The following is a 25,609-nucleotide window of genomic DNA, read 5'->3' as shown; positions in this document are numbered from 1 at the left end:
TCATTAGAGCGGGTATGAGAGGGACGGTGAATTAGAGATGTTATGGTTTGGGGAGCCTCGTGCGCAATGCAGATTAAGATTACCTGTCCTCGCCCCAACACACGCACGCATTGGCCCACACTGCTGGCCCCACTGGAATAGTCTATCTTAAGTCTCTGCGTGTGCGTCTCTCTGTGTGTGGGTGTGAGGTGTGCTGCCAGGATGTGTGTATGTATGTGTGTGTGTGTGTGTGTGTGTGTATGTGTATGTCGTCATGAATTATTCATGCCGTGCCACTGTTTTGTACCTAATTATTATTTGCCGCAAATGAGGTCTTTGTTTATGCAACGGCTGTCCGGGAGGAATTAGCCGCCTCGCAATGTTTGGGAGCGGCGATGGGGGGGCGGGCGAGATACGGCGGACACAGGATCGCTCAGACTAGTCACCAGATAGCATCTTCTACACCGTGGAAAGTGTGTGTGTGTGTGTGTGTGTGTGTGTGTGTGTGTGTGTGTGTGTGTGTGTGTGTGTGTGTGTAAATAGAAATCCCAGGACCTTTTTGTGTGTGTATAGTTCTGTGTGTGTGTGTCTGTAGGCGTGTGTGTGTATGTGTGCGTTTCTAAACCCTATTATTCTTTATCCATGCGTCCCCCCCCCCCCCCCTTCCTGGCCAGGGTCCCACAAGCGCAGCCACAGTCTGGGGGAGAAGGAGATTGGCCGCTGCCCCCCGTCCCCCGCCCCGGAGCAGCCCTTCAGGGACCGCTCCAGCACCCTGAGTGAGAAGCCCGCCCTGCCCGTCATCAGAGACAAGTACAAGGACCTGACCGGCGAGGTGGAGGTGAGACCCCCCCCCCCCCCCTTCAGAGTACCAGAGGGGCACGCGGCATTTTACATCTCGGCATTTCATAGCTTTAGACACTTTATAGCTACTTCTTAATTTGTTATACTTAACCATAAGGGTACCTTGATTAACTGTGAATTAACTTTAGTTAATGCAGTAATAAGCATTTACTAACGTTAACTTACAGTTAACTAATGGTATAGTTGTCCTTTACTCATGGTTTTCATCTTAATGAATGGTGTACGTTAACTAAGCAGTATGTATACATGACATGTACAGGTATACATTCTTTAATAGGGTTAGGGTAGGGGTTAGGTTAACTCTTACCTGATCCATTAACCCCTATGCTAATGCTATATAAGTATGCTTAACTCTTTACCTATGGCCGCTTTGTGCTTGCAGGAGAGCGAGCGGTATGCGTACGAGTGGCAGCGGTGTCTGGAGAGCGCCCTGGAGGTATGTGTCTCTACTCCTGTTGTTTTTTCTTCTTGTTTGGTTGAAGTGATTCTTATGTGCAGTCAGAGTGCAGTCGCTCCTCATTAAGAATCAAAGTAGGAAACGTAATTTTATCAGGACGTTCCTTTTTCGCCCTGTTGTTCGAATCCATTATCCATAGACTGGTTAAGCCTACAGTCATGGAGTCCCAGATCTGCATTAGCCTGGCATTTGTGGTGTCTTGAATCTGTCTACCTGGATTCCATGACTGTAGCGTAACCCATGCTACAACATTAGCATAGAATTGATAATGTTGTTTTGAATCGGTATCTCAGAATTCCATGACTAACATTAACCAGGCTACAACATTAGCATGGCATTCATAATGGTGTCTTGTAAAGCAGTTTGTGAATTCTTTGAAAGTAGCATGAATCGGCTACAACATTAGCACAGCATTTCTAATGGTGTTTAAATTAGTGCTTCTGGATTCCATGAGTTCCATTGACCAGGTGGCCACAGTAGCCTAACGCCCTGTGTGCTCCTCCAAAGGTCATCACCAAAGCCAACAACACGCTGAACGGCATCAGCAGCTCCTCCGTGTGCACCGAGGTCATCCAGTCCGCCCAGGGCATGGACTACCTCATGGGTGAGTCACGGGCCAGCACACGCGCACGCACACACACACACGCACATATGCACACGCACACATTTCATGCAAACACACACAAGCATGTACGCACACACACACACACACACACACACATTTACGCACACACACACACACTCACGCATACATTCACACACACACACACACACACACACACTCATACTCACACACAGACACACACAATAACGCGCGCGCACACACACACACACACCTTCACACACTTACAAACACGCACACACACACACACACACACACACATTTACGCGCACATCGTCATACACTGTTACATAAACATGCCCATTCGCAACAGTTCTCTTCTCTTGAGATGAGGAGCCAATTCGACCGGTCAACCGTCTTAACTTAGATTATTGAGCACAACTGCAATGGGTCGCAGTCACCCAATACCTGATCAAAACATTTGAACAACTGGACAAAAATAAGACCCCAGTTATTTCACTTTGCGGCCGAATACACTCGTACACTGAGCTCAGGAAACGTATTGCTTTACTTCAATAAAGCCGTAGACACCGAGCAGAGGAAGCCCCTGGACAGCCCAGGGGTTAGGGGTACAGCCTGCGGACGACAGGCCGCAGCGTGGACGGTTATGAGGAGCAGGGGTGTTGATGGCTGGGGTTGACTGCTGTGTGTGGTGACTCATCTGGGCTCGGCCTGACAGCTCCCTGCCCCTGTCAGTCCTGTTGGGTTTTAATGAGCAACCTGAGTCAAGAAGTCACGAGGAAAGAGCAGGAACACACAATTTGATTCTATTTTTGTGTCTGATGTGTGTGTGTGTGTGTGTGTGTGTGTGTTTGTGTGTGCCTGTGCGTGTGTGTGCCTGTGTGTTTGTGTGTCTGTGCCCGTGCGTGCGTGTCTGTCTGTAGGTGTGTGTGTGTCGGTGTGTGTGCGTTCGCAAGTGATTATGCATGCGTCCATGAAAACATCTTCCCGTGTGTATATAGTGACCCACGGGTCGGGGTGCGTTTGTTTCCTCCTCCCAGGCGTGGTGGAGGTGTACCGCGTGACGAGGCGGGTGGAGCTTGGCATCAAGGCCACGGCGGTGTGCTGCGAGAAGCTGCAGCAGCTGCTGAAGGACGTCAGCCGCGTGTGGAACAACCTGGTGGGCTTCATGTCGCTGGCCAACCTGGTGGTAAGAGCCTCTTTACGCATGCACGTTGACACACACACACACACACACACACACACACACACACACACACACACACACGCTGACACAAACACACACACGTTGACACACACATGTTGACACGCACACACGCAGGTTGACACACACACACACGCAGGTTGACAGACACACACAGTTACACACACACGCACATACGTTGACACACACAGGTTGACACACAAGCACAGGTTGACACACACACGTTTACACATACTGTTTACACACACGAACATTGACGCACATCCACGTTGACACACACACGCACGTTGACACAATCACACGCCCGTTGACACACGCTCGTTGACACACGCACGTTGACACACACGCTTTTACTATACTTTTTATTAAAACCACTGATTGACCTATAAAACGACTGCTTTGAAGGAGGTCTAGTTAGGTCAACACACAGTACAGTGTATTACTAATGATTAGAATAGAAGCACAGCAACGCCACAAATACAGTATTTGTATTCTGTTAATGGCATCAAGATGAATGGGATTATGTTGAATAACGGTCGATGCAGTGAAGTCAAAGCCACAGCTCCTTTGAATCTGAATCTTTGTCTGAGCCAAGCATGGATTCAAATGTGACGGCCCAGATCAGACGGCTCAATGTATTCCCCCGGCCGAAACATATGCACGGTCTGTCCCTTGAAGCCGCCTACTGGAGAATTCAACATCAGTCACACTAGGTCCTCTTGGGGGAGAAAGGAACTGGGAGGGAGGGAGTAGAGACAGAGCGGGAGAGAGAGTAGTGGGGGGGAGATAATTACATGGACATCTTGGATGAAAACATTACAGGCTCGACAAAAAGAGAACGAAGAAACCAATGATACAGAGGTGTTAATCAGAGGCTGTAGGGGGCTCTTATTTGATATTAATCTTGTGTGTGTGTGTGTGTGTGTGTGTGTGTGTGTGTGTGTGTGTGTGTGTGTGTGTGTGTGTGTGTGTGTGTGTGTGTGTGTGTGTGTGTGTGTGTGTGTGTGTGTGTGTGTGTGTGTGTGTAGCCTGAGGAGAGCTCTCTAGACTTCTCCTGCTGCATCCTCAGGCACGGCATCAAGAACGCCAAAGAGATAGCGTGCGGGGTGTGCCTGCTGAACGTGGACTCTCGGAGCAAGGTTGGTACACACAAACACACACACATAATCCACACACTCACACACACGCTGTCCGTCTCTCACTCACTCACAGGCACAACATACACTCTACAATCACGCACACACACACACACAAATGCTGTCTCGGTTACTCACACAACACGCACACGGACATGCTGTCTGTCACTCAAACACACAGACACACAAACACACACACACACCTTTTGTCATGAACGCGTTTAACCATGTGACATTTGGACCATTTTTCAGAAAAAAGAAGAAAGCACAATCGGACGCCTGTTCAAACGAGTAGGACCCCCGAGAAACATTACCTTCCCCCAAATCCATCCATGTTTCTATCTCCATCGTCTGCCCCGTGCATTGGGAGAGGGTCGGGGCGGGGGGGGGTCTTCTCTCAGGCTGAGGACGGGCCCGCTGCGGGGTCCGCAGCGACAGCCTTCCCTTCTCTCAGCTCTGATACTGCGCTGGGTGGGGGTCTAGACACACACAGAGGAGACCCCCGCCAGCCGCTCCCCTCGGGAGGGCTGACGAAACCGCCGCCGTCGGCATGGCAACCGCTCTAACGGGCTCGTTAGGAACATAGGAACTTAGGAAAAAAATTATTAAAGCTAATTAAAGGTGAGTGTGTGTGTGTGCAGAGAGAGGAGAGAAGACTTGTCGATTTCGCACCTCGGGGGAGGGGGGGGGGGCGGCAGGCAGCTGTTGCATTCTGGGTAGGGTACTTTTGGTGACGGGGGAATTGTTCCCTTCCTCACTTCCTACCTTCCAAAAAATCAGCATCTTCCTGTGTCCCTTCTCACTGTCACTAACCCCGGGACACCAGAGTGACCTCTGGGTAGGTCTCTCTCTCTCTCGCTCTCTCTCTCTCTCTCTTGCTCTCGCGAGAGGGGGGTGGTGGTGGTGGTGGTGGTGGTGGTGGTGTTATCCTGTGAATGAATCCCCCAAGTCCATCATGGTCCCCAGTACCAGAAGAAGACCACTTTAACTGTCCTTACTGGTCTCTCTCTCGCTCTCTCTCTCTCTCTCTCCCTCTCTTGCCTCCCAGTCTCTGGCCAGATGGAGGGTGAGAGAGGGAGAGGAATATGGCCCGATAGTACGTACCAGCCTCACAGCAGACGTTTCACAGTCAGACACCACAATGTAGAACAGGAGAGGATAGATCCTTATTTTTCTCTCTCTCTCTCTCTCTCTCGCTTGCTCTCGTTCTCGTTCTCTCTCGCTCTCTCGTTCTCGTTCTCTCTCTCTCGCTCTCTCGTTCTCCCTCTTTACCTCTCTCCCTCCCTCTCCCCTATCCACAACCCCCACCGGCTCGTCCACAGATAGAACCAGAGATATTAAAAACGATTAATTTTCCCCTGCTCCTCTGGCGGGAGATTAATAACCCGTCTTTTAATTACTGTTTTGTGGGCGGCGCCCCGTCTCTAACGAGGCTCAGCAGCCAATGGGGAGCAGCAGTCTGCGCTGAAGACGAGGGGATGAGAGGAAGGGTCTGACTGCAGCAGATGGCATCCTTGTCCTTCAGCGTAAAAAAACGAAAAACATTGTCCTGTGATGCAGCAACACTGTGGGGACTTAAGCTATGATGGAAACACCCGCTGGAGAGGAAATATGCAAAGATAACACGAACAGGAGGCGGGACTGATCCTTCGATGGCCTCATTCACATATTGTCTTCAACTCTTTTGATTGGCTCACAGGCAAACATTCTTGACTGGGATATCTGACAGCATCTCATCCACTTTGAGCCCTGATCTACTGGCTGTGCTGAAGTGTTCTGGGCTTTTAAGCATCTCACCGGGAACTGTCCTTCAGTTTTAGAGGACACAGAGATGGGCAACAGGTAAGATCTCCCTCTCTGACCTCATACCCTGAATAGCGGTGTGATGTATGAGGAAGGGTCTTGCCGTGAGGTTGCCCCTCTCTGCGTCTCCTGCTGCTTTCACACGCTTGCTTTTCTGGTCTTGCGGACACTACTCAATCAGTCAAGTTCAACCAAAGCACCATCTTCTCCTCTGGTATTTATCGTGTCGTCCCAGGACGCATGAATACCTTTGGGTTCTGTTTTGGGGGGGTTGGCTGTATTGATGTCTAGATGTTGGAACCTCACTGACCTCTCCGAGCCCAGCCCAGTCCAGATGTCCAGACGTGGCAGACGCCAGGACATCTGAGATGAGCGACTAAAGAGAGCCAGGAGATGGGGCAGCGAGGCAGCTTCTCCCTGGTGTTTGGGCCTTGAAGAGGGGGGGCTCCTGGGTGGTGCCTGAACTGTGTTTTTGACAAGCTCACACAAACATCGTGTGGGTTGAAAAGCTAATGCTGACACGACTTGTGTTGCTTACAGGCAAAGGCCAAAGAAAGCAAGTTGAGGGTAACTATGCAATTTTTTCTTTCTCCTATAGAATAATACTGCAAAAAGAAACTCAAAGAATGATTTTTCGTTCCGCCTGCACAGTTTTTTTGTACATTTTAATAGTGCCACAGCGGGAATGATTTGGGTTTCCAAGCGGTGGGCCCTTGGCTTCGGTTCCCAGTGCAAAGGTCGCAGTGAATAAGTCATGCTGACCTTTGCTAAATCCAGCCTGCCCTCTGCAGTGGGTGGAAGACATTCTCATTCACGTTCCCCGACGCTCCCGTTGAAAAGACCACGTAGAGCACAGCCGCCCGCCAGGCTGCGTGCTGATTGGCCCCCGGGCTCGGCTGTCTGCTACATGCTGATGTTCTGGCGTTCCTCACAGGGAACGCCATGGAACTCACAGAGGCCGCGGGCCACGAGCAGGAGAGCGAGTGCAGCTAGGACCGTGATAGCCGTGGGATAACTATGAAGCCATTTAGCAGACGCATTGAACCATGAGGCGGCATGGCAGTGAATTGAGATACATGTCATTGAAGAGCGTTAGGATTTAAGCATCTTATTCGGCATCTTACCCCCTTACTCACTTAAGAGTTAGGAGAGGAGCCCGCTGTGTTTGTTAAAAATGAGTGAACCCCCAGCATCTGGGAGAGAGGTGATTTTGTTACTACTCCGTCTCTTCCTGGGAGAGCCATTAACCCGGGTCGCATCGCGGTTGAAGGCCGCCATTTTGTTTAGATGAATGATAGATGACTTCCAGACACGTTGTCCATCTCTGTACACACTTTGATTGCCGCTACCCGCTCGCTCTCTAGTGTGTGTGTGTGTGTGTGTGTGTGTGTGTGTGTGTGTGTGTGTTCTCGCGGGGGAGAGCTGGTGATTCATCCTACACATGACTCAGTTTTCTTGCTATAGCTTATCTCTGGTGTTTCACCAAAGGAAAGTAAGAGTCACACACACACACTGGGCTTCATCTCCGTTTGATCGGGAATCAGAACCCCCAGTAATAGGCCCGTGGGAAATGCCAGCCGGGTCAGATCTCTGACGTTTGTATTGCATTTTCGGTGTTTATTATTATTCAGATACAGTTCAACACGAGTTGTTGCTTTGTACCAGGAAGTCTTGTTAGGATTGATCTCATACATTTCATTACCTTGGAATAACCGTGTACCACGTAGGTATGAACGACACGCAGGGACGCATTCAAATACTACGGTGAACCCAAATCAATTCGGAACGGTTACAAACAAGGTGGCAGACTCCATGCCATCAAGCTGGTATGAATTCCACCGTCGACGACAGCGCGAGGAACCTAGATCTCTCTCTCTCTCCGTGGCCTGCGGCCTCCCCTCAAGCACCCTGCTCGATCAAGCGTCTTAGAGTACCATATTAAGCGCTATATACATTTTATTTATTATTATTATCATCTCACAAACACACCGCACACTTACCACCTCCTCCCAAGTGCTTCAACGCTTTGTTTGTCTCCCTTTAACCGTCAAAAGCACCTTAACACCTCCCTCTTTCTCGCCCTCTTTCTCTCCCCTTCCATCACCAGGCCTTCAACTCGGAGACGGACAACTTCAAGCTGCTCTACGGCGGCCACCAGTACCACGCCAGCTGCGCCAACTTCTGGATCAACTGCGTGGAGCCCAAACCCCCGGGCCTCGTCCTCCCCGACCTGCTCTGAGCCCCCCCCGGACTCTGGGGGGGCTGCCGCCGCCGCCGCTGCTGCCATGGCAACGGGGCCGTAGGGGTGAGAGACGGGTGGGGATGACAGTGAGGGGTGGTCTCGGCGCGGTTCGCCACTGACGCTGCGCTTGTCAACCTTGAGGGAGGGAGGGAGAGAGAGATGGGGAGGGAGGAGGGAGGGAGGGAGGGAGAGAGAGAGAGGTGGGGAGAGAGAGAGGAGGGAGGGAGAGAGAGGTAGGGAGGGAGGGAGGGAGAGAGAGAGAGAGAGAGTGGTGGGGAGAGAACTGAAGGAGCTCTGAAGTCACTGGAATCTGTATTTATTCGCTACCCTCACACTCACTCCCTCACCGATTTGTTGAGGACCATTATGCCGTCGGAACCACAGCACTATCGGGGTCTGCGTGTTCCAACAGGGTGTGTAAATTCCCTCAAACGTATTAAAAAGTCTACCCTGGCAGTAATGAAGATATTCCCCGTTTTATTTTGTCGTCCATGTGAAGGTTTTCCAATGAGACACTGATGGCGCTTTGAGACAGGGAGGGGCAAACGTCATTAGGACTTCCATTATTCTCACAGTTATCTTGACGGGGCAAACATGTGGAGTTATGCCTCGTTATTAGACACCCGCAGAGGGGAGATGGCTGAATGAATTATTAACGCATCGTTTCTTACTCCCAACTCCCCTTTCTGCTTTGTCTGTGCAAGGCACTTTAGGATGGCCGGCCTGGTCTTGGGCCTTTGTGTCTCTTCAATCTTTTAACCTTTTCTTTTTTGCCCGCAGAAACTTTTAGAACTAATGGATGGTCTCTTTTAAAGGATTTTCAAGGGTAGGTCATTTTGATTCCTCAGTTTGTCTTTGAGACACAGTCTTAACATCGCTGTGCCGAACAAACCGTTAACTACTACTGTATGTGTTGTGTTGAACTGCCTGCGATACCTTTTGCACAGTTTATTGAAAAGTGTATTGCATATTTAAACAGAGGTAAAAAGACAGTCATTTAACTTATTGCTGTTGTGTTTATTTTTTTTGTTGTTGGCTGTGTGCACCGCTGATCATGTTTTGTATATTCAGATATGAAAAAAATGAAGTGTAAACTTAAATCGCGGCGACACTTTGCGTAAAAGCTAGCCTACTGCCGCAGTGTATCTACAGTGATGAACTGTGTTGTGAAGTGAATCGAAAATGTAAATAAATGCTTACAACTAATTTACATCTTTGGATCGATTGTGCTTGTTTCGTTGTGTATGCACGGGTTAATATATACACACATCCAGTCAATTAATGAACATCCATAAAGATGACAATATTATGAATTAATTTGTTTAGAATTAAATTCGGAAATTCTCTACATCATTATATAATCACAACAGTGATTACTGGAAGCATTTTGCTCCTATCCCGTCTGTTCAGAATCATCAACTGGGAGTGTTGTTGGCTCAGACCCCAGCTTCCTCATCCAAACCTATGAAGTACGTTTCCCGCTGATTTTCCACGGTAATGTGTTTTCCCCCTTCCCAGAGAGCCCTTGTCTCCCCATTACTCGGGACAAAATGGAATAAATTCTCTAGCAACGAGCCTTCGGGCCGGGATATCACTGCTTCACGTTTGGAAACAGCCAATCAAATAGAGGCTCTAGGGCATCATGAAACCAATGTTATTACTGTCCTCTCGTGTTCAGACATGTTCTCTCCAACATCATGGTTTATCCCTCGGCGTTCTCGATTCAACGGGCTACAGAAAATGAATTCCACTTTCCTCTGGCAAATCCAAAATCATTCAGGATTACCGAAAATTACACATGCCGAAATCAATTACTAAAAAAAGGCTGTCGTTTAAAGACAATCTTTTATCCTGCCCTGCCTTCACTTGAGTTCTACACAGATTTTCTGCGGTGCCATGACTAAAACGATGTTCGGTGGAAAAGGTGGCCCTGGCGTTTTTTCTCGTGATTGCTGCCTTTCGCTTGAGACCGACTTTCATTGCTTATTTTACCTCCAGGCTAAAGATGATGTATCACTAAGTGATCCATTGATGTCTTCAAAACGCTTTCCATATAATCATGCACTGCTTTTATGTAGCGTCACTGGACAAAATAGTGGACTGGTCTGGTTGTTCAAAGATTAACACCCGTGCTTTGGTGCAAAAAAGGTTCTTACGCTTGTTGTGTGAAGGTTTTAAAATTAAAAATGCATGACTAGAGCGTAATGTGCACTTCAAGGACAGGGAGAATATCTAAACTTGGTGTGTTTAACTCTCGAACAAACCCACAGGATTGAAGACATCTCTCCAAGGCTGTGAATAATCCCGAGATAAGACTGGTTCAATCTGTTCATACGCAAACTGTTGAAGTGATCATTATAAAAATAGAAGCATTTCTTCCACTATCTCGTCCTGGCATCTGTTCCATCATTTTCAACATCTCGGGCTTCAGATGAATCCTGGTCACCCCTCTCTATCATTATTCTCAGCTAGACACAAATTGGCTTCTAGCACAGTTGAACTTCACCATTTCACTGGGGGGAATGAATAATATTAATACAGTATCTTTTCCCCTTTCTCTCTTCCCCCAGACGCAGGTCTTTCAGATCTACATGTCTGTTCCACCTTGAGTTTTGTCATGCATTTTGGTTGAGGGTCCTCCTGACTGCTAAAGTGTGGCTGTTAAAATAGTGCTCTTTAAAAACTGACTGTCAGAATAGTTTCTACTCTTAAAGAGTAATAGCGTGAGTGTGCGTAGAATACCTTTTACCCACAACGACCGAATTGTGCAGATTTGTACTTTGGACACAGCTGCAGTTAGACAGTTGAACAAGTAGGCTATACAGTGATCATTGAGATTCTGTCTGTTTTATTAATTGCCTGAATAATTTGAATCAACCTTAACTTAATCTTAAAGAAGCGACTGTATGAGCAGGGGGGCTTGTCATTGGGAGTCAAATATTCTTCCTCTAGTCTAGTGGCTCGTTCTGCACGGCTGGCGGCTGGGTTGCCTCGCTTGTTAAAATGCATGTAAAACGCTCTACTTACTTAAGTGATGCGCAGGGAAATGCTATACAAGAAATGCTGAGAAATGTTTGATTTTTAGCCTCTAACTGGGCACTGGAATGTTCCCATGTTGCAGAGAGAGAGAGCAAAGATACAAAGAGATTGATAGAGATACATAGAGAGAGGGAGGGATGGAGAGATATACAGAGTGATGGAGAGAGAGGATGTGAAAGAGACAGAGGTACAGAGAGAGGGTATGAGAGAGAGAGAGAGAGAGGGCTTGAGTGATCCAGTAAGACAGAGAGAGAGGTAGTGAGAGTGATAGATACAAAGAGAGAGTGATAGAGATACAAAGGGGGAGAGAGAGCAATGGAGTGAGAGTGATATAGAAAAAAAGAGAGAGGACGTGATCAAGACATACAGAGGCCCATCACTCGTTCCTCAGTCACCTCTGTGGTGTCCCACCGGGCAGGTCTGGGGTGTGTGAGTTATGACACATGTGACATCCTCAGAGAAGAGTGGCCACGGAGCAAAGAGCTCCGGTCGATGTCTTCCGGCTGGGTGCTCTCTGTAGAGACGGTGATGAAGAGGAGTGATGGAAGACGGCCACATACAGACGCCGGGGGGAAGAGGTGGCAAGGGAAGTGAACGGTGACTTGATGAAAGGTGCAGTGCCCTTTCATGTGAAAAGCCATGGAGGAAAAGATGTGATCTCCAATGACATGTTGAAAATTGGACAGAATGGAGCCGCAACAGGGCTTGAATGTTGAATTAGGTCATGCATATCGAATGAGTGTCGGCATCTGAACCACTGAAGGAGTCAACGAATGTAGAAAAGACGCAAGGCATGTATGAGTTATTAATTTTAATCAAATTTAAACACAAACAGTGGCATGAGCTTCTTTTTGTTACAATATATATATATCATTTGGGTCATTAAACAACTTGTAAATTCAGGTTCTGCCTGTGACGCACAGGTCTAAATGTGCCTCTTTCCTGCTATGGTCCGTCTTCTGTTGAACTGTTGATAGATTTGTTTAGGGCTGTAATCCACAATGGTAAACCGCTGTCTCGTTTTGTACCTTGCTACTTGTTGAATTTTAATGCACGGTTCCAATCAGCCGCCACAAACCGGTTCTCTCCAAGCCGTCACCACAGAGTTTTCACTTTCTCTTGGTGTCGCGGACAGTTAGCCAACGACAGGTTCATCTATTACCGTTCTTTTCTAGCACTTTCATTTAGCTTAAAAAAAATAAATTGATATAGTAACATCGTTCAACTATTTCATTTAAAATATATATACGACCATATGCTTCCCATATTTTGTGCGCTAAAACTGCTCCAAAATATCCTTTCCAACAATACACTTTTGCTAACATAATCTTTCTACGTCTTTTATATCCATTTTTTTCTACTCTGTACACTGATTTTGACGTTTTTTTTGAAAGTGCTACCATAAATCGAGCTTATAGCATTCAGCCCCACACATTGAAGATAACCACCGAAGAACTGGCACAATACCACGACATGACACTACGCCGAGGCCTGGGCCTCAATCACTACGTTGTCAACAGAGACTCGCTGGGTCTGTACTCTCAGCCCAACACTCTCTCATTGCATACACGGTTATTCTATGGAGTCCAGTGGAAAGGTCGACCAGGAGAAAAAGAGAGCAGCTACAACCCCATTTCTCTTTTTTTACCTTTTTTGTTTCATATTTTCTTTACATACTTTTTATCGGTATCGTTGGGGTCCCTCTTTATGCCCTTGCTCCTGTGGAAAGTTCAACTGACTTAATTTGTTGTTTTGCAGAAAATGACATGAATCATTGTTGATGTTTACCGGATCAACTTTTTGTATTCTCTGTTCAGTTCATATTCTGGTATATTTTCCCCGTGACGATAGGGGAGTAGAAGTCACATCTTCCACTCCCCTCAACTCGTCGGGAGGATTTTGAATGTCTGTTCTGGAGTACGGCTGGACAGAAGGCAGCCCCCTTCACCAATGCTCGGTTGGAATCGACCATTCCCTCCTCCATAACACTTTATTTTACATAGAGGAACCCGCAGAAACGCTGGGGGGGCTGCAGGCTGAGCAGGAAACTGCAAAGACCCTCAAACGACGCTCATCCTTCCCCCCAACCCCACCCCATCAAACCTGCCTCCTCCCTCTTCCTTCCCTTCCCTTCCCTCGCTAGTCCAGTCCCCCCCGTCACAGGCCCCAGTACGGCGCCAGGGTCCTGCGGTCCCTCTCGTAGACGTCGGGTATGACCCCGTAGGGCGTCTGCACCATCTTCACCGAGTTCCTGCCGAACAGCTTCCTCTCGTACTCGATGAGCTGGCGCCAGAAGCCCCCGTTGGGCCTGATGACGGGCCGCCGGGCCTTCACCCAGGCGTGGGCCTCGGCCAGGGACACGCGGTGGTACTTCATGAGGTAGGCCAGGCACAGCGACGCCGAGCGGCTCACTCCGGCCGCGCAGTGCACCAGCACGGCCCCGCGCTTGCGCCCCACGCTGTGGATCTTGTCGGCGATGCTGTCGAAGTACAGCGAGAGCGGCGAGTGGGGCATGTCGGCCAGGGGCACCTTGACGTACTCCACGTGGGGCCAGTTGAAGTTGGGCAGCTCGATGGTGGCGTTGACCACGCACGTGATGCCCTTGGACAGCAGCAGGCTGCGGTTGGACGCCACGTTGCCCCGGCTGAGGAACAGGTTGGGGGTGATCTGCGCGATGCCCCCCAGCAGGCTGGTGGTCTCGGCCAGCAGTCGGGGCACGGCCGCGGGCACCATGGAGCGGTGGTGGTGGTGGTTGTGGTGGAAGAAACCCTGGCTGCGGGAACCCATGGTGGAACCGGAGGCGTTGGGTCGATTGGAAAGTAAGGGTGTGTGTGTGTGTGTGTGTGCGTGAAGTGGAGAGACGTCACTCGCTGTGGGTCATAGCCGTGGAGTGGGAGTTGGGAGTGACGGATGGTCCTGGAACAAAAGAGGAACACGTGGTGAGATATTAATGTAATTTAGGTCACACTTTAATGACCTACATACCCACACTGTTAGTCAACACTTGCATTCAATTAGCAGTTTGTGTTTGAATCCATGGGGAACCGCATTGAGCTTTTGGGCAGTTTTATTTAAATGTCATGCTGGATCAATTGAAAACAAATTAGATGAATTAATGTCTGTAACTGGAAACCCGAGCACAGACAGAGATGAATACCCTTTGGAGCCGAACCTTCGACTGAGACTGCAAAACTGGGAATAACAGCCTTGAACAAGATGTTCCGGAAACGACGACTAATACTACAATTCGCCAACGCAACACTTTGACCTACATCGTTTCACGACGTCACGTAAGAGCCTCCCTTTTGCCGTATATTTAGAGTGCCTGCCTGAGGGTGAGAGATGGAGAGAGCGACAGGGGTTGAGGGAGAGATTGCTTAACATGCCCGCCGGACCTCTCTCATATTGACATGGGCTTCTTTCATCTATACAGGCTCCGAGCCCTGGAGCCAAATAGACATTTCTCATCTCACACCCACCCAGGCATGACTCTCGCATACATATCTCGTCTCCCTTTGGGCATACACTACTGTAAATATTCTATTCATATTGATATGGGTTGCTGTATGTCTACTGTTATTAATACTATTTGTTATTGGATCTACCAGCGTTCTACCAGCATTATTCAAACAAACATAAGGGATTGGGATTGATTAAAGTTGCCAGTAGAAGTCTTTAAGAAACGTAATACAATTTCTATGGTCCGCACGATTCTCCCTGCCTTTATTTATCAGCAGAACATAGCCCTAAGCTAGGCTTTACACCTGTTGAGTCTGCATCATCTCCTTCACTACAGTACCCTGGTCTCTCAGCCATCTTCTTCACTACAGTACCCTGGTCTGTAGTGCCCTCTTGTTCACTACAGTACCCTGGTCTGTAGTGCCCTCTTGTTCACTACAGTACCCTGGTCTGTAGTGCCCTCTTGTTCACTACAGTACCCTGGTCTGTAGTGCCCTCTTGTTCACTACAGTACCCTGGTCTGTAGTGCCCTGTGGTTCACTACAGTACCCTGGTCTGTAGTGCCCTCTTGTTCACTACAGTACCCTGGTCTGTAGTGCCCTCTTGTTCACTACAGTACCCTGGTCTGTAGTGTCCTCTTGAACCAGCCCAGACAGAGTCTGAGTGACAGGCATTGCACCATTGACCACGTTTAATATGAAATGAGCTCGCTATCTGACCCTGAAGAAGATACCTGCTGACATGTGCGGCCAAGCGTGACAACAGAATGTAACCGCCACCAGGGCTGAAGCTGAATTCATCACGAAATGAATGCAGGTATAAAATTGAAAAAAAAAACTGTCTATACATATACATGAATAAATATGAATCGGCTTTCCGAAATTACAGATATGTTCTTTACTTTAGCAGATCCACTGATAAACGCTGGAAATGGAAAATGCAACAGATAAAAAAGTCGTTCTGAATATTTATCTAATCTTCCTGTCTAAACCTATTCCAATATTCCCCTAAGCTGCCCAGATATAGCCGCCCGTATTGAAAGTATGAGCCTCGCAGTGAGTAACGGAATTAGCCCCCTTTTATAGAGGTTATTTCCCCAAGGCTTTAAGGTCCCTTCATTGATCAAATAGCAATCCCCCTTTTTTGCCGCAACTCACACATTCCCCCTCCCTACCTTTTAATCTGTGTAGCGCACACTGGCCATCTCCCCGCTCTCTCCCACACGGAGACGGGCGAGCTGGTATAATGAGGTGTTCCTCTGAGCTTTCCGTGCCGTATGGCCCATCACTTAAACCCGTCCGTCAATTACTCTCCACCTTTTGCTGCGAAATGGTTGCCATGGGTCACAGCGAGGTGCGGCTCACTACACCGTTGCCGTTGGTGATAACAACGATCCCGGTGTCACTGCTGCCGGAGTAGAGCGGCTCTCTGTTGCTGTCGTGTTTGAGGGAAGGACGCCGGTTCCTCAGACGCCCTGCTCAATCTGAAGGCAGCAGAACTTTAGGGCTCAAAGTGGAGCAATCCTTTTTAAATCGCTTCACCAACACACACTTTTATAGAATATTTCTTATATGTTCTCCTTTTAGTGCTTTCACAATTGAACTATTCTAATAAGCGCACGCTATTACTGAGGGAGATTACTGAGGGAGACTGTGTATTGGCTGTTTTAACATATACAGCTTGTGTTTTGTGTTTTGTTTTGTGTTTGACTGTGCGACATGAGCTCCGACCAAAACAAAGAGGTTTGATTAATCCCAAAGTAATTGATGTTAATTATAGCACCAGGCCCCCCATTTGTATTCTCAAAATAAAACAATGATTTTGAAAGGCATGCAAATTGCTGTACCTTTTTTCTCTAAGTGCAATCATTATATATAATGTTTAGATATATATATATTTGGTAGAACAGAAGAAGTGATAACCTATACGACCCTGGGATTTCAACCGTATTCGGCAATCTTTCCAAATGTGAAAACTAGGGGAATAATTTCATAACAAGCCATGAGGTGAAGCTTTTCTAAGGAGAAAAAGGAACGAATGTGTGCGTTTTATAGCGACCACATACTGCTTTCTTAGCCACAAGGCAAAGCCTTCCCACCGCCCAGTAGCTGCCTGTGCTGCTGCCAGCGCTATTCAATTAGAGGGAATGATAAGGAAACACAATAATCAATGGCGCTTTTGAAGGGCCTCCAAGGTGTGGCTCCCACGGCCCCGTAGAGCTGGCCTCGCCAGTTTCTGTCCGCCGCACGTTGAGCCTCACCCACCGCGAACGGGAAGGTGTGTACAAAAAGAAACGCGGTTGCCGTGATTACAGAGCAATCGACCGCTGCGTGTCGACATCGAACGAGTGTCACTCATTGTCAATCGACATGGGCATTCTGAAGATCTACTCTGCAAAACAAGCCAAGGAATCCATCGGCTTAGGCTGTGACTCTGGCACTTTCTCCACTCTGCAGTTCAGCGTCTTGGATGGAGAGACGTAGGCTACACCAGGACGAGGTTGCTGAGGCATGGTTGACCCAGGGGTTTATCAGCAAACCATTCCCTGCCCTACGGAGAACCAATCCTCATCCCTCACCATGGATTCACGTCTGTCAACAGGTGGGCTCACGGTCACAAATCTCGAATGCATATCTCTGTGCATATAAGACCAACCCAGCCCTCCCTTTCCCTCTTTCCATGAACAGATTCCACTCATGCACTGACTACCGGACTCGGGATCCATTTCTGGCCAGGACTAATGGGAAATGTTATCCACCTGGGGTGACATGACACCCAAGCTGACCCCCCACCCTCACCACCAACACCTCCTCCACTACTGTGGACGCAGGCCGGACACCTGATCCGCCCGGCCGAGAATCAGGCCGCTGAAACTCATTCCTTATTGACACCCATACCCTGTGTTGATAGGCCTGTGTATGAAAACACCAGAATTCTCCAGACACTCAACACTGCGGAAGGGGATGCCAGCAGGACAGATATAGATATACAGTAGGTTCGACTCCACTCTAATGTTATCTGTTGAATACATTCAGTCAAATTGGTTCCTGGATGGACGGCTTGATGGCTAAACCAGTTAGTGCGCTAACCAGTGGTAGTGACCTGGGTTTGATTCCCACCTGTGGTCCTAGCTAACAATGGCATTACCTCACTTCTTCAACCCATTGTGCTGTGCATAATGGCACTAAAGGCCCATTCAGTTACATATTCAACCAGGGTCGGTTGCAGTCCAGGTATTAACAGTGAGTACTGGGGGGATTTGGGTTTGATCGCCAGTGTCTACATCCTTGAGCAAGATGCATAACTCTACCCAGGAAATGAGTGAATAAGCCAGGAATAAGTCGCTTTGGACAAAAGCGTCTGCTAAAACATGACAGAAGGGTATGTTGAACTTGTACTACTGCCCAGAAACGTATCACATCTGTCCCCAGAAAGGCTTGCTGGCAGGTTACACTGCAGCGACCCACCGAATGAGTCGTTAGTCTAGGAAGTATTGGAGTTCTAGTGGGGGGTGTAATGTTTTTACATCACCCAACATGACTAATTCAACATTAGCGCTCTTATTTCCCTGCCTTTCATTACAGTTGAGTAGCATTTCCCTGCAGTGTGCTGCCGGTTCTCACTGCCATGACCCAACTAGTGGGGGAATACTTAAAGACCAAGTCCAATTTCTCACTGTACCATAGGCTAGCCCTACTATGCCAAACCATGAGTCTACTATTACCAGTGAATATTGCTTGCTGGAGTTAAGTGGCAATCATAATTAAACAACACATTTAAAATCTGTCTGAATATAGGTTAATATGAGACTGGGGGAGACCTTTTCATACCTATGTCTTTTACCCCCATTGCAATAGGCCTATGTGATACAGAAATGGCAGGGTAAGACCGTTTGCCGTGCGAATGTCTCTAATGGTAATACCGCGTCGGTCCTTAATGACCACGCAGGCATGACCTTCTCTGACACCTAAATACCAAGACAACCCCAAACTTCCAACACATTTCCTCTGCGCACACCTCTGTCGTGCATGTGCGCGTGCACGTTAGCTCCAAGTTCTCCACCATAATCCACCTCGGGTAAAACTAAGTAGAAATAATGCCTCTTCTTTGATTTGATTTTTTATGTGTGGATGTGAAATCGTCCGGATGTTCCGACAGAATTATTAAAATAATAGCTTAATAAGCAGCACGTCGGTCTCACACGCTACAAGTGTCTGGTGCGTCCATTTCTTCCCCGTAGTAGCCCACTGATAATGCATATTTTTTATCTATATGCTTATTTGAAGCCTCTGCATCACGCTGATCATGTTTAAGTCTAAAACAGACATCATCGTGTCGTGAGGATATTTCATCGGATAGGAGAGAAAGTAACTCCACTTACCAAAGCTCTCCGGTGCGGATGAGATCGTGATTCAGACAGCAGGGTGTTGTGGGCGCGGGTCTGCCCCTCACGATCTGGACACAAGAAAACTACTGTACAGGCTCACAGCTGGGACAACTAACACTGGGAGGGCTGTCAATAAGATGAAAGACGAAACAATCCGAAGCAATCAGAAGATAAATCAAAATCCTCTCTGGTTGTTCGTTCGGTCCGTTCTCCGGGACCGAGTAGGACCAGCGTGTTGCGCTACAGGACGGAGGTGCACTGGGCCAGTGGGTTGGTACTGGTGGTGGCAGGCGCCTCCTTCCCACTATTACACGCAGTGAGGTGGGCTACACACGAGCCAAGGCGTATGATGCTCCTGTTACGTCCCTACGAGATTTGAAGTGAGGCTGAAACGCTCGGATTGAACACTGTGGCGTCTTGTCTTCCGCCAGTCAGCAATCTATTTTCTGTGTTTAACACTATGTTTAACACGCGGCACATTTCAGCATTGTACACTCATGGTGTGTATTTAGACTTTTTGGTTAGTTTTCAACATTTCAGAAATAAGAAAGACTGTTGACACTTAACAATGAGGATGCTTCAATTATGTTCATGTTGACTAAGGTATTAATTGAAACAATATTTAATAGGGTTAAACCTAACCCAATGCTATTGTTATAATGCTTATTACTGCATTAACTAATGTTAACTATTGTACCTTTATGGTACCTTTCAGTGTCCCTGGTAGGCCTTTGGATCCATAGGTGATAACATTTGTACTGGTAATGCTGATGTATTCATACAAAATATTCCATATAACATCTCAGTGCTCCCATTTCTTATTTAAATCCGTAAAATGATACAAAAGACTCATACATAATAAATAGAGTAGCCTAGTCCTAGAGTACAGAACATCATGTCAGAGGCCAAACGGGTCAATGAGAAACTTTTTTCACATCTAATTGCCATGGAAACGTGTGCTGCTACGTTGTACAAGATGTCAGAACCACGGTCACGTTTTCGCTTCGCTAGACCCCTTCAGTGCTTGACAGCTCCTAGCAGGAGCTGAAAAAAAAAAACCTCCACATCTCTGCTCATCTTTTTGAACTTGTGATGGAACCACAGTTAATAAGATACACATCAACCACCCACTTTCCAACTTTGCCCAACTGAGTGATTTGCTGCCCATACAGAACTGTTGTTTATTTACCGACTCTGTTTAAAGTGGGCTCAACAACCAAAGGCAGTCTGGTGGACGTCCAGGATCGGTTCCAAGTGTTTTGTTACTAGCCTGTGCAAGACCCTTTCATTTAATCGTGAGGACCCTTAACTTAAGCACCCTTACTTGTTCAGTCAAAGATCTGCTTATGAATGTTAATGTGGTTGAGCCGTCAAGGACTCATAACGTTATTCTGAGTATTTAATGCCTTGTTCAAGGTGATACCAAGGCAGACTCATTCCACTGCAATGCATGTCAAGAAGTCCACGTCAAAGGAAGGAACTACAGCCAATAAGATGCAGCGTGGCATTGGAGCTCACTGCAAATACACTTAAAACCACAAACCATATATTTTCATACAAAGTCATGCCCTAGCATTGCTGAGAGACATCACTAACACAAACACACAGTTAGGACTACTTTGACAAGGATCTTCTTTGGCCTGAAAATAATTTTCATATTTCAGTCTGCAAGTCATAATTGACCAATTTATCTTTTTGAAAACATGACACTGAGACTCATCCACGAGATGGATTTAAATATCAAAGCCTTTTCAGAGTCTATGCCCACAGTGAAATCATCCTCCTACCCATAAACCTGTTGGCCCGAATAAGATCCCCTCCTAATTACATTCTGCACTCAGTGAACCGGAATGAAGTCCTGTTGTTGCCAAGTGCGAGATGATGCATCGCTGCATTACTGTCTGTCCGTACGCTACTGGCTGGAGGGACCGGAGCCTAAACACAGTGATTATTCATTGTAGACGTTTCTATGCTTTACATGGGGAGCTTCATGAGCAGTAGGCACCAGGAGGCTGATGATCGTTCACGCTATGTGTTGTTGCTAATGCTAATTACCAGTCAAATGTTGGATGCAAAAGGATGGAGGTGTAATCTGTGTGGCAAACTGTCGTTCTTCTACGTGACCGGAGGACCAAGCACGACTGGGAATACAGAGGGTTAACCCAGCAAGATATATAGTGTGTGTGTGTGTGTGTGTGTGTTTTCTTTGTGTGGTTGTGTACGTCACGTGTGTGTTTGTGGAAGTGTGCGAGAGAGAGAGTGTGTGTTTGTATTCCAGTATACAAGCAAGGGGGCGTAGAGATGCTTTGTGTTCTGGTATATAGAGAGATTGAGGTAGAGAGAGATAGAGGTGGGTGGAGACGAGAGAGAGAGAGAGAGAGAGAGAGAGAGAGAGAGAGAGAGAGAGAGAGAGAGAGAGAGAGAGAGAGAGAGAGAGAGAGAGAGAGAGAGAGAGAGAGAGAGAGAGAGAGAGAGAGAGAGAGAGAGAGAGAGAGAGAGAGAGAGAGAGAGAGAGAGAGAGAGAGAGAGAGAGGCTGCAGACACAGGGACTGTTGTGAGAGAGGAGAAATGGCAGATGAGTCAGTTGTGTTGCTGCTGTTTAATACGGTCCTGCTGCACATCCACAATGACACCATCACCCCGACAACATGCACCTGCGGCCACTCCTGCCGCCCGGCGCTCTAAATAGTCGGCCAGTGACACTGATTCACCCTGACCGCTGCTCACACCGGGGCACAGATGGCTCCCACAGTACAGGCCACCCTGCGCTTCGCTGGAGTGATATGAACCAGTTTTTTCACCCCCAAAATAATAGTCAAGTATGTAGGAATCTGATGGCCTGCGCTGGTAAATATTATAAAAGGTTTGGGCGGTTTGCCAAGACCCCAGGTTAATTGTTGACATTGTCTTTGTCATGATCTACACCAGCCATGATTTCTGCCCATTCAGCCCCTCTCTCGGTCTACACCTGTTCTGAAATTTGGCAGTTTGCAAGCCATTGACGTCCATTGGCTGGTTAGGGGTAGTGCATACAAACTTCCCTGGTAAGGTAGTTTCATGCTGCACACGAGTTTGGATGTTTCCACGCCACTGAGAGGTGAACCAAACACTTGAATGTCCGTGTTTTAAATTTGCAATGACTTTACTATGATTTTACTTTTGTAAAGTTTCTATTGCTAACATGCATGCAGACTCTCTCACACACAGCTTTCCTTCGTCGAGAATAATTAAGGCTCAATCTTTTGTTCCATCCCAGTGTGAGGGTCCGGGCAGAAATAAAGACAGGGGGTCCTAGACTATAGTAAAGAAAAATTATGTTTACAAAGGCTGACATTTACAGGGCTGTCCATCTGTGTTCTGGCTCTCCATAGTGAAAACCTCCACCCCTAGCACTTTCCTATCCATATTAAAAACCTTCACCCTGGCATTCTCCTCTGTTTAGTGAAAACATCCATCCTGGCATTTTCCTCTCCATGCCAAAGGAAAGAAACAACCGAGAAAAGGAACACTGACGCCAGACACGAGTCTAAAGACTTATTTGTGTGGTCTGACCTTCTCACTGAAAGGGACATTGCTAATGGTAGGGCTATTGTCTTGAGCTAATCAGATAATGAACCGCTACACCTAGCGACATGAAGCCGCTGAGCCCAAACAAAGTGCCCCTGCTTAGCATTCCCTCCTCGTGTCACTGGTGTCATGCTAGCGCGCCGCGGGAGAATGTGCTCAAGCACGCTAGCGAATTAGCGGGACGGTGGGTAACACGAGGAGGGAGGGAGAAATCGTGATGGGGGGGGGGGGGGGTTTATGTGTGTGCATGATTGGACTGGGAGGGGGTTACATGTGTGTTTTATGGGCGGGTGGGTGTTATGTGTGTGTGCATGTTGGAATAGGGGTTATATGTGTGTGTCTGTGTGATGGGTAGGTGGGTGGGTTTTATGTGTGTGATTGGATATGTGTGTGATGGCCATTGGTGTGGGGGAGGGGCTTGGGGTGGGGGGGAGAGGGGGCTTGCGGCGTTTTCTAAACTGACACGTGAGCTAAGTGTTTGTTGTGGTAACACGCGGACGGCTGTGCCCAGCATGGGGTCGTCTCTCCCGCCCCCAGCCCCCCCAAACCCCCTCAAGACAACTGCCTCTATGATCTTGGTGGCGCGGGCGTCTGATCCACGCGGTGATCCACAGCATCAGCACGCTGCACGCCAGGGGGGGGGGGGGGGGGGGGGGGGGGGGTACAGGTCTCGTTCTGATGACATCCATGTTATGTCTTTCAAAGGGAAGTGGGTCCCTTCAGAAGAGAGAGGCAGGGCGGTTGATGTTTTGTTGCTCTTATTCTTTATAAATATGTGACCGCTGAACGGCTTGACTCTGCTCCAGGGATTCTTCCCTCAGAGGACACACACGTACACGGATGGGGAGCTGTGTGTGTGCACCTTTGTGCGTGGGTGGAGTGAGATTGTGTGTGTTTGTGTGGTGTGGTGTGGTGTAGTGTTTGTGTGTATTGCCGGGTGTGTGTGTGGGTGCGTGTGGGTGCGTGCGTGCGTGCGTGCGTGCGTGCGTGCGTGTGCAATCAATTCTGTGTACTGCTCTAGTTAGTCACGACTCCTGTGCCCAGGAGAAGAGCAACAGTGTGGAGAGGTGAATGTGTGTGTGTGTGTGTGTGTGTGTGTGTGTGTGTGTGTCCTACCTGCCTTTGTTTTCTACAGCCGATCCTTTCAGCCTCCAGAATGCCAGAGACCTGGTTGCCAAGGGAACCTCCTGTGTTGACAAAGCCGGGATGGCTCACCTCTCTGTTGATGGCTGCGATAGTGACTGAGTGTGTGTGTGTGTGGGGGGGGTGCCAGAGGGTGCCGGTGGGTGTCCTTCTGAAAAGGAACTAGGCAACAAACACCAGAAGACTAAGTCGACGAGTTCAAACCGAATGCCAAGGAAGCACTGGCTGTGTGCTCCACAAAGTGGGCACTTTTCTAAATAGACATTTGTCAGTAGTAGCGGTGATGTTTACAATCGGTACAACACTGGAGGGGCCCATCTGCTGCCAATTTTTTGGAATTTTATTCAAGATCATTTTTGGGTTATAGCTGCCGGTGCGTGCATTTCTAATGACTACAGCGCACTGTTTTAATAAAGAATCATACTTCCTAGGTTGATCGGGGGTCTTCTCATTAAAACAATTGCCAAACAATGTACGAACGGTCTGAGACATTTCCGAGGATGTGAAAGTGCTCCCCCAGTTCATCGTCGTGACACTCCGGAATTGTTTCCATTCCTCTGCTCAAATGAATGCAAATGCATCCATGTTTCTATTCCCAAGATAGAACACAGAGATGCATCCTCATTTAAAAAAATAGGGGACATTTATAGAGCATTCAAATACTGTGGAAGAGGCAGCAGTTGCACTTTCCCCCTTTATGCCGTACTTTGTATTGAACACCGACTGACAGGTCTTCCTTCAGTCAGTGACAGCTGGAGATGAGAGCCGTGTCTGGAGATCTGGTGCGTGGGAGAGAAACTGCATCTGTGTGGACCGTAGAAACTGACTCAAGCGCCTGCTTCCCCCTACTCCTGCAGAGTGGCTTTCATCCAACATGTTTGAGCCCAAAGCGACAGACAAGGGCAGGGAATACTGCACTGACAGCATCCAACACTTAATTAGTACAAAACCAGTGACATGCATGGGCGATACATATATAGCTAATGGTTGATAACTTCTGTATATAATGTTGATTTGATGAACTATATGTCCATTGATTTGCCATGTGTATCTTGTGCAGAGACACAGGAGATGGATGCCACCTCAGAGAGGGAATATGGGTAATCCTAAAACAGTGGCTAAGAAACCAGCATGTGGCCTCCACTGTCCAGCCAGTATGGTATGGCCCAACTTCATGATCCCATTGAAAACGTTAGTAGTGGGGGGAGTGGACAAAAGGGAATGTCCTTCCGCATGTCCCCACATGCTAGTGCCACAGCCCTATAGGTCAACTGAACTGCATTTAGCATATGCCCATCAACTTGGAGCTCGCTTAGGTGTAAAAAATACCAGGTTGCCGGTATCCATGAAGAGATGGGAAATAATTGCTGCAGTGGCCCTCATTGCCAGAAGGTGGCACTGAAGCCATCCTACCAATCATCGAAACTTCTTCTAAAATAAGTCGATTTGATTTTGTGGGCTCTGTTCCTAGGAGACAAATACTTTTAGCATTGGTAAACTATACTACTGGGTACCCAGAGGCAGTGCTCCTTACAGCCAAACAAATGACCATGCACTATTCCTCCTCAGTGTCGGGATCCCAAAGCAGATCAAGGGATACTATCCATTACCAGAGTGGGCCTTGAGCAACCGTTCATACAACCGTTAAGAACATCAGTGTATCACCGGCAAATTGATTGCCTTGTAGAGTGCAACAAAAAACACTCAAGCACATGCTACGCAAGTTCATTGACAACGATGAAATTGGAA

General features: G+C 47.9%; 2 protein-coding genes across 5 annotated transcripts in view; one reads left to right on the top strand and one right to left on the bottom strand.

Annotated features, from left to right (window-relative positions):
- synrg (synergin, gamma) overlaps positions 1-8,393 on the top strand; it is a 36,690-nt gene extending 28,297 nt beyond the window's left edge. Inside the window, exons 17-23 of one of the 4 annotated variants that reach the window (XM_056611248.1) lie at positions 654-817; positions 1,223-1,276; positions 1,805-1,901; positions 2,921-3,069; positions 4,113-4,223; positions 4,473-4,511; positions 6,564-7,367. In XM_056611248.1, coding sequence (XP_056467223.1) covers positions 654-817; positions 1,223-1,276; positions 1,805-1,901; positions 2,921-3,069; positions 4,113-4,223; positions 4,473-4,511; positions 6,564-6,626 — 677 coding nt within the window. In that variant the 3' untranslated portion in view covers positions 6,627-7,367. Of the gene's footprint in view, positions 1-653; positions 818-1,222; positions 1,277-1,804; positions 1,902-2,920; positions 3,070-4,112; positions 4,224-4,472; positions 4,763-6,563; positions 7,368-8,130 lie in introns of those variants that run through there. The other 3 variants (XM_056611247.1, XM_056611251.1, XM_056611249.1) reach the window with 3 other exon arrangements.
- Positions 8,394-13,461: 5,068 nt separating this feature from the next.
- dusp14 (dual specificity phosphatase 14) lies at positions 13,462-19,367 on the bottom strand. Its single transcript, XM_056611820.1, has 2 exons — positions 19,145-19,367; positions 13,462-14,220 (listed from the first exon to the last, which is right to left on the bottom strand). Exon 2 carries the CDS (start codon positions 14,089-14,091, stop codon positions 13,462-13,464), a length of 630 nt encoding a protein of 209 aa, XP_056467795.1. The 5' UTR covers positions 14,092-14,220; positions 19,145-19,367.
- Between the last annotated feature and the right edge of the window lie 6,242 nt (positions 19,368-25,609).

The sequence above is a fragment of the Gadus chalcogrammus genome, chromosome 16 (assembly GCF_026213295.1).
Source record: "Gadus chalcogrammus isolate NIFS_2021 chromosome 16, NIFS_Gcha_1.0, whole genome shotgun sequence".
In the NCBI taxonomy this organism is placed as follows: domain Eukaryota; kingdom Metazoa; phylum Chordata; class Actinopteri; order Gadiformes; family Gadidae; genus Gadus; species Gadus chalcogrammus.
The sequence above is the reverse complement of the archived record's forward strand: the minus strand, read 5'-3'. Positions and strand labels throughout refer to the sequence as shown.